Here is a 14062-nt window from a genome sequence, read left to right on the forward strand (position 1 = left end):
TATGCATGGAATATTGGAATTCACATGTCAGAAAAAAAAATAGATTGTGGCAAAAAACAAATAGATATAAGTTATTACATTATAAGTTATTCAAATATCATCTTCCCAAACAAAAAAAAATGTTTTAATAATTTATCAACACTATTTATTTGATATGGAACTAGTAATGTACTCAAATTAAATATAAATATGATGATCAATCACATTACTTGAATTTTTAGATTACAAAATTGAAACTAAAAACTACACATTATTTCATTTCAAAAATAAAATAAGTTGAGTTATTAAAACAATAAAAATTAATTTTATACCAATTACATAAACTTTTGGCTATTTTTCCAATTTACCATCCAAACTTTATACTGTATACGCAAACAATAATGCTCTAAAACTAACTGGTTAACAAGTTAATATAAAGCTAACCATTATGTTTGACCCACAACACTATGTAATCTTTAAATCCGAACCGTTCATTTTGTAAGCCATACTTCAAAGATCATCTATGTAAAAAATCTTCAAAATCAGAAGTCATTTAGCCATTTGATTATGATAACAATTATTTATATGTTTTTATGGAAAACAGTGATCGTCTATTTATTTTATCACAATTAAATGACTAAATGATTTATAATATAGTTGCTTTTTTTGCAATGATGATCTTTGAAGTATGGCCTAAAAAATGAACGGTTCAGATTATGAAATTAGTTATGTAGTAGGCCCAAAAACATAGTTAACTTCGTATTAACTTGCAAATCAGTTAGCTTTAGAGTATTTCTATATATGTAAATACCACCCATAATAAAATTTTTGATCAGTTGCCACTCATACTTTGCAAATGGTGCTAATGTAGCACTTGCCTTTACATTCCATCCAATTTTCTGTTAAATCATAAAGCCTTTTGGTTTTTTTGCACATTTAGCACTCAAACTTCACACCATGTGCACAAATACCACGCATTAAAATTTTTTTGTCCAATTGTCACTCACCACCACCGACACACTTCACAGCCACCATGTTCGGCACACCTATTTTATTTGATTAATATTTTTTTTCATACAAAAAAAAATAGCTTTTTAAATTCGGTTTAAGTACAAAATGAAAAGTTTAGGAAAAAAATTTGGTTATTTTGCACATTTATTATCCAAACTTTAAATCTTGTGCGTAAATATCACCTACACTTTGCAAATGGTGCTAACGTAGCACCTGCCATTACATGTCATCCAAAACATATAATGGAAGGTGCTACATTAGCATATTTGCAAAATTTGAGTGACAATTGGGCAAAAAAAAATTTATGAGTATTATTTGCGCACATGGTACAAAATTTGGGTGGTTTAACCTAAATTTTTTAACAATCAATAACATATAATAAAAAGAAAAGAAAAGAAATGGATGATTGTGGTTGGAGCGTGGACACAAATGCACGATGAAAGCGTGTGAGGTGCTGCAAACATGAAATACACTTTTGAAATAAATAAACGCGCTTGGGAGTACCGTTGGGTCACTTTTTTCTTACTGGCCAAGCAGCAACCAAGTCGTGAATGGGAAGCCATCCCTCTTCTTACTGTCACTCCATTTATTGTCGCTTTCTTTGCAGCTTCCCACATTCAATTAACTTAACCCTACCATTTTCATAATTTCATCCTCTTTCTCAGCTATATAAATACCCTCTTCAACCCCTCTCATTCCTCACCAAATTCGCAAGCCTTCTCAGCTTCACAACCTTGTTCTTAAACCCCCACTCTAAATCTAAAGCAATCCCCTTTTTTAGTTTTAGACCCCAAAAAAATGGCTTCTTTTGGTTCTGCTTCTTCTGCCCTTTTGAAACTCTTCTTTGTGGTGTCTATGCTCCAAGTTTCTCTGGGTTCTTCCAGGTTGTTCCAAGTCTCATTGGCAACAAGGAAGCTCAGTGAGCTTGTCCAAGACCAAACCCAGCTCCTCAAGTACCACAATGGCCCTCTTCTTTCTGGCAAAATAGCCATCAATCTCATTTGGTATGGCAACTTCAAGCCCTCCCAAAAAGCCATCATCTCTGATTTCATCACTTCCTTATCTTCTTCTTCATCTCCATCCAAAACCAGCCAACCCTCTGTTGCCACTTGGTGGAAGACCACTGAGAAATACTACCACCTCAACTCCAAGAAAGCCTCCTCTCTTTCCCTTTTCCTGGGAAAACAGATTGTTGATGAGAAGTACTCTCTTGGAAAATCTCTCACAAACAAACAGATTGTGGAATTGGCTTCAAAGGGTGACAAGAAGAACGCAATCAACGTTGTTCTGACCTCCTCTGATGTTGCTGTTGATGGGTTTTGTATGAGCCGATGTGGGACTCATGGGTCTGCCTTGGGGTCCAAGTCTGGTGGTCACATCAAGAACAAGAGCTACTCCAAGTTCGCATACATTTGGGTTGGAAACTCAGAGACCCAGTGCCCTGGTCAATGTGCTTGGCCATTCCACCAACCCATCTATGGACCCCAGAGCCCACCATTGGTCGCACCCAACAACGATGTGGGTTTGGACGGCATGGTCATCAACCTGGCGAGCCTTGTGGCTGGGACTGCCACCAACCCATTTGGAAATGGCTACTTCCAAGGCCCAGCTGAGGCTCCTCTAGAAGCTGCTTCGGCTTGTCCTGGAGTTTATGGAAAAGGGGCTTATCCTGGTTATGCTGGGGACTTGTTGCAGGACCCCACAACTGGAGCTAGCTACAATGCCAATGGTGCAAATGGAAGGAAGTACTTGCTTCCAGCTCTCTATGACCCGTCTACTTCATCTTGTTCAACCTTGGTTTGAGAACTCTTGTGGGGTTCAAGGACTTGATTAGATTAATGCATAAGCCTATATATGTAGGAGTAGATAATCAAATTCATTGATTTGTTAATTTCTTTGGCTTGCGGATTATTATAATAATATACAGAGCAAATTGTTTTGGTTTGCTTCAGAAAAATTTTGCCCCTTTTATATTTCTTGTTCATTAATTGAGCTTGGTTTTCCCAGATTTTTTTTGTGTGAACTTGGTCAGCCAACTTGCACAAATGTACAATAGTGGCAGTAGTTGGCACTCAATCAAAGGCCAAACAAAGAGACCTAAAGAGTGTAAAAGCAAAAGCACACGGCTAGCAACAATGCACAACCAGAGTCTAACAACCAAAAGTTCTTGTGGGTCTAATGAAATTTTTGTTTTCAATACTACATGTAGTGGCTGAATTGTAATACTCAAGTCTCATACTGTACAATACTGGCAACACCATGACCATCATTTATTCATCTACATGATCATTGCACTATTTTTCTTGTTAAGCATCATCCCATCATGTACAGACGGTTGCAAATCTACAATTGAGTTAGTCTCCTAATAAATGTGACAATAAGATGGGGACAAAGATAAGGCACATGTTATTACAAAAGTTGTATGTTAAAGCAAATCTGTAATTGAGTTAGTCTATTACAAAAGTTGTATGTTAAAGCAGATTTTCTATTTAATTTATACTCAATAGATTGGGGGCAAACATAAAGGCACATGTTATTGATGATTATATTTACTATTTCATTTGGTTGGATGCCGACGTGGATGTAATATCTATTTTATGCCATATTACTTTATGCCTATATCCGGTCTATCACTTTGAAAAAAAATTATTTTGTATAACCGATATATTGTCGCGTGCTATAACTAATTTATGTTTTATAATATGGGTGGATATTATTAAGAGATAATTAGGCTTAGGTTCTTTAAAAAAATAGTTTTAAATGAAAACCAGGGATGTTTTAAAATTTATAAGAAATTTTTTTTAATTCATAATAAAGTCATTCCCCGATTTGAATGATATTTCTCCCTATTTGAAGGGTATTTCCCTTTCTAGGGTATAGAGTGGGCTTTGTAGAGGCTGCATGTTGCCCAAAATCTTACAGTTAAAACCTAACATAAAGCCGTCAAAGAAAAAAAATAAAAGGACTTAATTAAAAACCTTAAATCACTACCGATCTTAGTCTAAGAAAGACTCATAAAATGGACTGCACTCTAAGTTTTCCATATTAATGTTATACCCTACAAATATAATTATGTCGTCTAACAATACTCTTACACGTTGAATTGATTACACCATTGTAATAGCCAAAAAATGTTTTGGCCTCGTGAGCGGCCGAGATAAACCACAACACGCATCACGCCTCGCCGTAAGTGATTGCAAGGTTTTCAACCTTTGGCGTGAATGTGGGCATGCCACTAATCGGCTTGGAATAGCCGATTAGAAAAAGAACATACCTTATGTGAAAATAAAAATAAAATTTAATGTGCTAAATTAAATATCTAATTTATAACCAATGATTGTGCAATAGGAAATGAACGGAAAAAACCTATCTAGATTTTTTTCTTCCCTATATCGACTAAGAATGTGAACAATCAAAATGTAAATAAAAGAACAACATGAATTTAAAAGAAAGCCTAATGGGAAATAAAAGTACTAAAATAAATACAAAAAATAAGAAGTGTTCTTGAAAAAACCCAAAATACAAAGAAATTGCATAAGAATAAGAAAATACAATTAAAAGGGCATTGAAAGGCTATGCAAAAAACTTGTTGAGAGATTCACATTGTTGTGAGTTTTTAGGGTTATGTGTGCTGGAGAGAGATTCTTGAAATTGCCTTGTGAGCTTCTTTTATAATTGTCTAATTACTTTGCCCCCAAGGCTTTCAATAAGATGCAGCCATATGTTTGGCTAAGATGATTTTTACTTTAATGGTAAACAACTGTCCATAAGCTAAGAATGAACTGGAAATGAATTGGGGAGTAATGACATCAATTTGAACACAATAATTATTCACGTGGGCCATGACCCATTTTAGAAGGGTATAAATAACCACGTGGCGGTATATCGGTTATACCTTATAATTTTTCCACTTTAGGGACCCCTTCAATACTATCAATCAAATGTTGGCACTTGGAAGCTACCATTACGTATATATTGGCTGTTAAACTATAGGATAAATTTTGTAATGAAAACATGAAATAAATTTATTGACTTAAAAAACTTAAGTAGCTAGATAGATTTTGCCCGGGGCCCTTGGCCCCTGGAGTAACTAAATATAAACTTCTCTGGAATTGAATTCCCTGCCTTGCTTTCTTGCAAGGCTGGTACCAGACTCAAATCTGAGTCTTTGAAGACAAAATAGAGAGAGAAGGAGTATGGAGAGAGAGATTGTCTTCAAAGGCTTAGATTTAAGTTTGGTACCAGTTTTGTAAGGATCGGAAGTAAGGCAAAGGATACAGGTCCAACTTCTATCAACATTTCTGTGCTTATCTTCATTTTTCATGGGGAAATGAAAACCCAATTCAGAAATTGAAGGTAAATTCAACTGGTATAAATGTATAATCCACCTAACAAAAAGTAGGCTTCAAGTTTTATCCAAAAATATTCCCCAATTATAGCATCCTGTAGACCAAAAGCCCCCATAATAGCAAATGGTTTTTTTATCGAAACAAAAAAGAAAAGAAAAAAGAATTAAGCCAAATGGAAACCAAATCCCTAATATCAAGAATACGTACCAAACAATACTCGGCAAGAACGCTGACCCTTCATGTGTCTAATTTGATATAATTCATTTATTTACACTTCTTTTAATTTAATAAAAAAATAAATAAAGTATTTATAGCTAAAATTAAAAATTATGGAGAAACAAGAAAGAATCTGGATATAATTAATGAAGGTGAATTTCAAACAAAATGTGGAAAAATACAATGCCACAGTCAAACATGAACCAAAATAAAAGAAAAAGAAAAATTAATTCTCTAAGGATAAATTTTTCAAATGGACGATCTTATCCAAATAAGAAGGGGGGGGGGGGGATCTGAAACCTTGAAGAACATGAATAAAAAGTTTGAGAAGATCATTCACAATATTGAGAAATATTTAGGTGTAAGATTTAGAGTTTCTGATTTAAGGTTTAGATTTAGGGTTTCGAGATATTCAAGTTGCTACCCATAAGTTATTAGAGTCAACTACTGCCACTAAAGGTGGGGTTAGCATATAACACTATTTATATTTGTGCAAGTTGGTAGATCTGCATCAAGATTGAATTGATATAACTCCAGGTTCTAACAAAATCTTGGAAAACCAAGCTCAATTTACAAGAAATTTAAAAGGGGCAAAATTTTTCTGAAGCAAACCCAAGAAATTAACAAATCAATGAATTTGACTATCTATTTCTAATTTTCTATATAGGCGTATGTATGCATTAATCTCATCAAGTCCTTGAAACCCCACAAGAGTTTCAAACCAAGGTTGAGCAAGATGATGTAGAAGGGTCAAATAGAGCTGGAAGCAAGTACTTCCTTCCATTACCACCATTGGCATTGTAGCTAGCTCCAGTTGTTGGGTCCTGCAACAATTCCCCAGCATAACCAGGATAAGCCCCTTTTCCATACACTCCAGGACAAGCCGAGGCAGCTTCTAATGGAGCCTCAGCTGGTCCTTGGAAGTAGCCATTTCCAAATGGGTTGGTGGCAGTCCCAGCCACAAGGCTCGCCAGGTTGATGACCATGCCATCCAGACCCACATCGTTGTTGGGTGCGACCAAAGGTGGGCTCTGAGGTCCATAGATGGGTTGGTGGAATGGCCAAGCACATTGACCCGGGCACTGGGTCTCTGAGTTTCCGACCCAAATGTATGCGAACTTGGAGTAGCTCTTGTTCTTGATGTGACCACCAGACTTGGACCCCAAGGCAGACCCATGAGTCCCACATCGGTTCATACAAAACCCATCAACAGCAACATCAGCAGATGTCAGAACAACGTTGATTGCGTTCTTCTGGTCACCCTTTGAAGCCAATTTCACAATCTGTTTGTTTGTGAGTGATTTCCCAAGAGAGTATTTCTCATCAACAATCTGTTTTCCCAGAAAAAGGTAAAGAGGGGAGGCTTTCTTGGAGTTGAGGTGGTAGTATTTCTCAGTGGTCTTCCACCAAGTGGCAACAGAGGGTTGGCTGGTTTTGGATGGAGATGAAGAAGAAGATAAGGAAGTGATGAAATCAGAGATGATGGCTTTTTGGGAGGGCTTGAAGTTGCCATACCAAATGAGATTGATGGCTATTTTGCCAGAAAGAAGAGGGCCATTGTGGTACTTGAGGAGCTGGGTTTGGTCTTGGACAAGCTCACTGAGCTTCCTTGTTGCCAATGAGACTTGGAACAACCTGGAAGAACCCAGAGAAACTTGGAGCATAGACACTACAAAGAAGAGTTTCAAAAGGGTAGAAGAAGCAGAACCAAAAGAAGCCATTTTTTTGGGGTCTGAAACTAAAAAAGGGGATTGCTTTAGATTTAGAGTGGGGGTTTAAGAACAAGGTTGTGATTTGTGAAGCTGAGAAGGCTTGTGATTTTGGTGAGGAATGAGAAGGGTTGGAAAGGGTATTTATATAGGTGAGAAAGAGAGGGTCTTTAGATGACAGGGTTTATCCAGCTATAGTGAATTAGACAAATAAGACAGCCCAACCCAGTAAGGATGAAAAAGACTAAATTGTGAGCTCACTGTCAGGGTTTACTTGGGGGAGGACGAGGAAGAAAACGCGTCCTCAATTAGTTGCATTGCATATATTCCCAGTAATTGCAAGTAGTTGTCAAGTGGAGTATGACAATTGTACATGTGACACTACTACCATAACTTCAAAAATATTAGTCAAAATATATCTAAACAAGTTAAGCCCCCAACACCCCAAGAGAAAAATAATTGAGGACAGAGAGAGAATAAAGGAAAGATGCGATGCTGGTGTTGAAGAGGCAAAAGAGAGACAAGGACAAAGTTAACAACAATTTGACCAAAAAAAAAGTGATCTTGCAATCTTATTTTAGAGTATGTTTAAATAAAGAAATTAATTTCATTTTTTAAAACAAAAGTCAAAATTTGAGAATTGGCCATCTTTAATTTCCTTAGTTGGTATTGTTAATAAGAAAATCTTCAAAATATGCGTGAGAATCAGCCAAAAAAATTATGTTTCAGAAAAATTCATGTCTCAAGTCTCAACATTCGACTTTAAATTCTATATAAATATTGTGTTATTTTCAAATTGTAAGATAATGAGATTTACAAAAAAAAAAAAAAAATCACACCTACCAAAAACTATTACTACCACTGCCACCACCACTTTCCATGTTAACATTGTTATTTGTTGTCCCTACTACTAACCGTCGCAACTACCAGCATCACCGCCACATACACTGTCACCACAATTACCAACCAAAATTTTATTGTTGTTGTCAGTTGTCACTACCATAATTCACTTTACATTTAAATTATATCATAATTTACAGGTTTTTTTTTTTTTTTTGGTCGAAATTTTACAGGTTGATTAAACAAGAAACGAGTAGCATTGCACACTCTTGTTTTTATTTTTTATATAGAAGAAGGAAGAGTTGAATTTGAGATATTTTTTAATATTGAGAAGATAAATATCATTGAATTAATAGCTAATGAGTATACTCTCCCTTATTGAAAAGAAATACTTATTGAAGTAAATATATTTGAGAAAAACAATGCCACTCAAAACTGCACGTAGTGGGTAAATTGTAACACTCAATTCTTATCCTGTTCAAATATTAGCAACACCATGACCATGTAATGTGCACATATAATTGCACTATTTTTCTAGTTAGGCGAAAAAGAAAAACTAAACACCTAAGCATCATCACATCACGTAGAGACAACGATCCAACACAAGTGAAGGATATGACTACCCAACTCTGCAGATTATAGCAACCACAACCCAACTTAGGGATGCAACTGATCGAGTTGGCCTCTTGAGAGATTCGACGACATAAGATCTCTTGGAAGCAACATATAAGTTGAAAAATATCAGCAATTAAGGACTCAACCTGCCAAAAACAATGTCAATCACATCTTAATTCATTTTCGTTGTCCTATGATCCTCACACAATGCAAAGCATGCCTCAACCATGATCATTGCACTATTACAAATTAAAGTTAGAATGTCAAAGCAGATTTTCTATCTTTTTCCTTCACTACTAATCAAAGGTTGGCACTGGCAGCTACCATTTGGTAATTTTTTTTTTTTTTTTGACCACTGTGAAACTTTCCATTAAAGCCAAAAGGCAAAGAACATCCGATACAAACAACAAAAGCAACAGGAAAAATAAAGGCCAAAGTAGGGGTGGGCATTTACTACCGAAATACCGAAACCGAACCCGTACCATACCGTACCGTGTCAATGTTATATCAAAAAATAATACCGATTATATACCGTACCGATACCATACCGTACCGAGTCTAAATCGGTATGGTATAGGTATGAAACTTTCAATACCGTGAAATACCGTACCGTACCGATATATTTTTAATTTAATTATTTAATATATATTTTATTATTATGCTTTCTATACTTGGGTCTGAGTTGCTCTTGTGTTTTACAGTTTTACTCTTCCTTTTGTCATTGTTGTAGTTTCTTTGGCATTGATATATATATATATATATGTATATATAGAATGGTGTGTGATTTATGATCAGTTGCTTTCTTTTCTAATTCTATGTTTACACTGGTTGATGATGAATTGGGTTAGAATTATATATGTGCTTAATTAGTCGTTTGATGGTTAATTAAGGATCAATACCATCGGTCATAGTTCACAACAGAAATGAAAGGAACGTACAAGTTGGGTTTTGTTTTATCTTTTGGTTGGGAAAAAATATTTCTTTTTGGTTGTTAAATATTGTTTTTTGACAAAAAAAAAAAAGTTTAAAATGTTGGTATATACCGAAACCATACCGAACCATACCGAATTCATAGAACACTGGTATGATATGGTACCAGTTTTAAAAATGTCCATACCGTACCGAATAAAAATTTCGGTATGGTATCGGTATGGGGCTCATACCGTACCATACCGTACCGTGCCCACCCCTAGGCCAAAGTACATTTTGGTCCCTGTACTTTAACGAAATTCTTACTTTGGTTCCTGTTTTTATAATTTTGACAATTTCAATATCGTACTTTCATTATATTTGCAATTAGGTCCACACTGTTAACTCAATTTATTTTTTAGACTAAAATATGACATGACAACGGACATGAATAAATATTTTAGACATTTCATGATTAGTACGGTCTAAATAAACAGTTTAAATGGTTAAATAAAATATAATTAAGAAAAAAAAAAAACTTAAACAATAAAAGAAAACACGTGTCCAAATGTGATTGGGCAACGTCACTCAATTAAATGAGTTTTACTTATAGGTTAATTAAAATGTCCAAAATATCTCTACTAGGTCATATTTCTACCAACAATTTAAACCTAATTAATGATTTGAAACCAATTACAAACGTAATGAAAGTACAAGACTAAAATTTCCAAAATTGAAAGAACGGGACCAAAGTGAAAACTTCGTTAAAGTACATGGACCAAAAATAATGAAACATAAAAAGTAAATTGCAGGAACACCAAAACCACTACAAATCAATATGTAGGTAAGCCATCTGCTATCAACACACCCAGCAAGGAGAATGAGAGATTTAAAACCCAATCCACAGGACACTTTCCCCCATGAGCTAGCATTGCTAACTCATGAGCAGCCATATTAGCCTTTCTTGAAATCCAAGAGACTGAGTGAGTAGAGTGATTTAGAGTCTTAATGATAGACTGGGAATCAGACTCTACTACTAAATTAGAAAAACCATATCTCTGAGCACACAGCAGACCTTCCTTGATAGCTAAAGCCTCCACCATTTCAGCAGACTCTGCAACACAAGAACAAACACTGCCTCTCACGACTTCACAAGCATGATTCCTTACAATAACACCTATCCCAGCAACATGAGAATCTTTAAGCCAAGAACCATCAATATTGATTTTTACCTCAGGAGCTAAAGGAGAAGACCAATGCTCAGAAATAGAAATAATCTGGGAAGCCTCAGAGCCATGTTTTGGAGACTTCTGGGATAAGCATAAATTCACAAAAAGCCCTTTGAGCATTAAAGCTCACAACCAAAGGATCTGGAACTGTTTTCTGAAAAATGGCCTTACACCGGGCTTTCCAAATGTGCCAAAGAATAAAGCAAATCCAAGACATCAGAAAAGCTGAATCCTTTCTCCATTAATGCAGGACCTATGGCTCTTTTATCAACTTGATATCCCAAGAAATGAAACCAAATAGGTTCTACCCATGCACACAAAAGAAATATATGCTCCACTGATTCAGGATAGTTATGACAATTTAGGCACATAGGGGAAGCACTAATTTTCTTCTTATGAAAATTACCTTTTGAAGCCAAAGCATTATGTAATAGCCTCCAAATAAAGTGTTGTATCTTTGGAAGAGCTTTAAATCTCCAAACTTCCTTCCAAAGCAAAGAATCAATTTGATGGGAATTATAATTAGAAACCATATTAGAAATTTGCTTCTGAGGGTGCTTCCAATGATAGCCTGACCTCACAGAGTAAGAGCCAGACTTAGTAAAAGGCCAGATGAACCTATCTGAAAAAGGTCTTGGACCCAAGGAAATCTCCTCTATTTTCTTCCTGAAGTCTTCATCTGTGTAGAACTGGACCTTGTCAAAATCCCAAAACCAAGAGTCTCTGTTAATAATTTCAAACACCAGACTTGGCACATCAGAAGCCCCAAATACATCATTTTCCAGGGTTGGACTAGAGCTACCAGGGATCCAAACATCCCTCCAAACTTTAATTGAAGAACCATCAGCAACCTGCCATCTTCCCTTAGCAAGAAGTAGATCTCTACCTTCCAAGAGGCTTGACCAAGCCCAAGTTGATCTCCCACCTTTCTTAGCATGTCAGAAATCAGTGTTTGGGAAGTAATTGCTTTTCAACACCCTGGCCCAAAGAGAATGTGGCTCATGAAGCAATCTCCAAGCCTGTTTAGCCAAAAGAGCAAGGTTGAATTCCTCAAAGTCCCTGAGGTATATGGTTCTATGTTTTAGCCAAGAGGGTATATGGTTGAATCTCCAAGCCTGTTTAGCCTGTTTTGAATCTTCGATCCTGTTTAACCAAGATGATATATGTTTTTATATTTTAGGGTATAAAATTATCGTTAGAGGTTTTATTTTAGGTTTTAACTCTCGAATTTAGCCCAAAACTCGAGAGTTAAAATCTAAATTATAACGAGGAACGAGAGCTCAAAACTATGAGAGTTAAAACCAAGGAATAGGTCTTGATTAATAATTAATACTCTAAATAATTAAATCCTGCCAAGTTTAAGATTAAATGGTGAAAAAAAAAATACCATGAAACATAAGACATCCTGTAGAGAGATTTTTTGATAGTTTATATTTATATTTATATACATACTAGTCTTTCGCACACGCTCTCACACATGCCAATATGCTTTGTCTATTGCCAATACAATGAATTTTTTTTTTCACACTAAAGAGGTTTTTTTTCTAGCTAGTGTGCATACATCTAGGGGTGGGTGGGTGTCGGTAACCGACCCGCCAGCCACATACCTCCGACCGACTAGGGTCGAAATGGCCAAAACGCCAACCGCCACCGCTGCCAAAGACTTTGTTGGTGAACCGATTGTCGATGAAACCGCAAGTGACGATCGGATCTGTTCGAAATGGATCCAAACCGACCAGCTTAGAGCATCTGTTTGGTTGTGGTTGTGTGATGGTTGCAGCAGGTTGAAGAAGAAGAAGAAGAAGAAGCTGCAGCAGCATCTGAGGTCGTCCATCGTTGCGGTGGCATCTGAGGTCGTCCATCGCGGCAGCGAGGTTGCAGCAGTCGAAGAAGAAAGGTTGTCCATCACGGCGGCAAGGTTGAAGAAGAAGAAGAAGAAGAAGAAGAAGCTGCCTGCTGCCAGAAACCAGGAGAGAAGAAGAAGATGATGAAAGGTCGGTCGGTGTGGTTAATCGACAGTGTGGGGGTTTAGAAGCCAAACTGGCCCTACTAACTGTTTTACTTCACAGCTGTTTTTTCTCACAGCAATACCAAACTGGCTCTGAAAAAGAGACAAACCCTCTCTAAGATTAAGAAATTAACAACCCCTCTCTAAGATTAAGAAATTAACAACCCCTCTCTAAGATTAAAAAAAAAAAAAGTGATCAACTCTCTCTAAGATCAAAAATGGACAAACTCTATCTAATATCAAGAAAGAGACTCTCCAAACTAAGACCGATAAATCGCTAGCCTACATCGGCCTGGGATACCAAGGCCACCAAAAACGAAAATTCAGAATTATTTCCTTTCTAACCGCTAGGATTTTTTTTTTTTTTTTTTTTTTTTTTGCAAAAGACTATCTATTCTGTACCTACATGTTGAGTGTAACAAATTGTTAATGAACATAGAAAAACTATGCATAAATCTATCATAGGGGCCCAATCTTGCAACCGTAGAGGCCTATTCTCCGTCAGCAGATCCAGTAGATGCTCCGTCAAACAGGTAAATGTTACCTTCCCCATCCTGGAAAATCCATTCGTCAGGAGCTTCAAACTCCGGTGTGCAAGAGACTTAGCTGCTTCTATCTCTATCTCTTGTTACAGGGTAAATAATCCACTCCTAGAGCAGAGAGATGAGACTGGTTATAGTAAGGGGTTGATGTGTAGTTCTGAAAATAAAATATCAAGAATTTATTATGAACATGAAAAGCATATATATGTCACAATTTTAAGAACCCGAGACAGAAAACTTCCCCTTCGATCTCGAACTTTTCTAGTAATGCATGGGTTTATTTATAAATGAGAATTAATTTGCAAGTGGTGCATTGATCATCACTACGAGTCTACGACTTCTATGTTATTTCTCTTTTTTTTAAAAGAAGTGAATTCAATAAAAGAAGTAGAAAGAATTTTTGTATTAACAAAAGGAAGAATTATGTGTTACTTCCTTTGGTTGTTTTTAGTCGTTGGATGTGTATTGTTGCCAGCATTGTGATTTTGCTTATACTTTCGTTGGGCCTCTCTGTTTGGCCTTTGATTGAGTGTCAACTACTGCCACAGTGCCACTAAAGGTTGATCTGCATCGAGATTGAATGGATATAACTCCAGGTTCTAACAAAATCTTGGAAAACCAAGCTCAATTTACAAGAAATTTAAAAGGGGCAAAA

General features: G+C 36.2%; 2 protein-coding genes across 2 annotated transcripts; one reads left to right on the top strand and one right to left on the bottom strand.

The window, feature by feature from the left end:
- Positions 1–1687: 1687 nt before the first annotated feature.
- On the top strand, positions 1688–2947 carry LOC147279509 (protein PHOSPHATE-INDUCED 1-like). Its single transcript, XM_086251080.1, has one exon. It carries the CDS (start codon positions 1789–1791, stop codon positions 2791–2793), a length of 1005 nt encoding a protein of 334 aa, XP_086107206.1. The 5' UTR covers positions 1688–1788; the 3' UTR covers positions 2794–2947.
- A 3113-nt stretch (positions 2948–6060) lies between these two features.
- Positions 6061–7362, bottom strand: LOC147279510 (protein PHOSPHATE-INDUCED 1-like). The gene has a single exon (XM_086251724.1). The coding sequence runs from the start codon at positions 7274–7276 to the stop codon at positions 6272–6274; it is 1005 nt and encodes a 334-aa protein (XP_086107850.1). The 5' UTR covers positions 7277–7362; the 3' UTR covers positions 6061–6271.
- Between the last annotated feature and the right edge of the window lie 6700 nt (positions 7363–14062).

The sequence above is a fragment of the Dryas octopetala genome, chromosome 7 (genome assembly GCF_963921425.1).
Source record: "Dryas octopetala chromosome 7, drDryOcto1.1, whole genome shotgun sequence".
Taxonomy (NCBI): Eukaryota; Viridiplantae; Streptophyta; class Magnoliopsida; order Rosales; family Rosaceae; genus Dryas; species Dryas octopetala.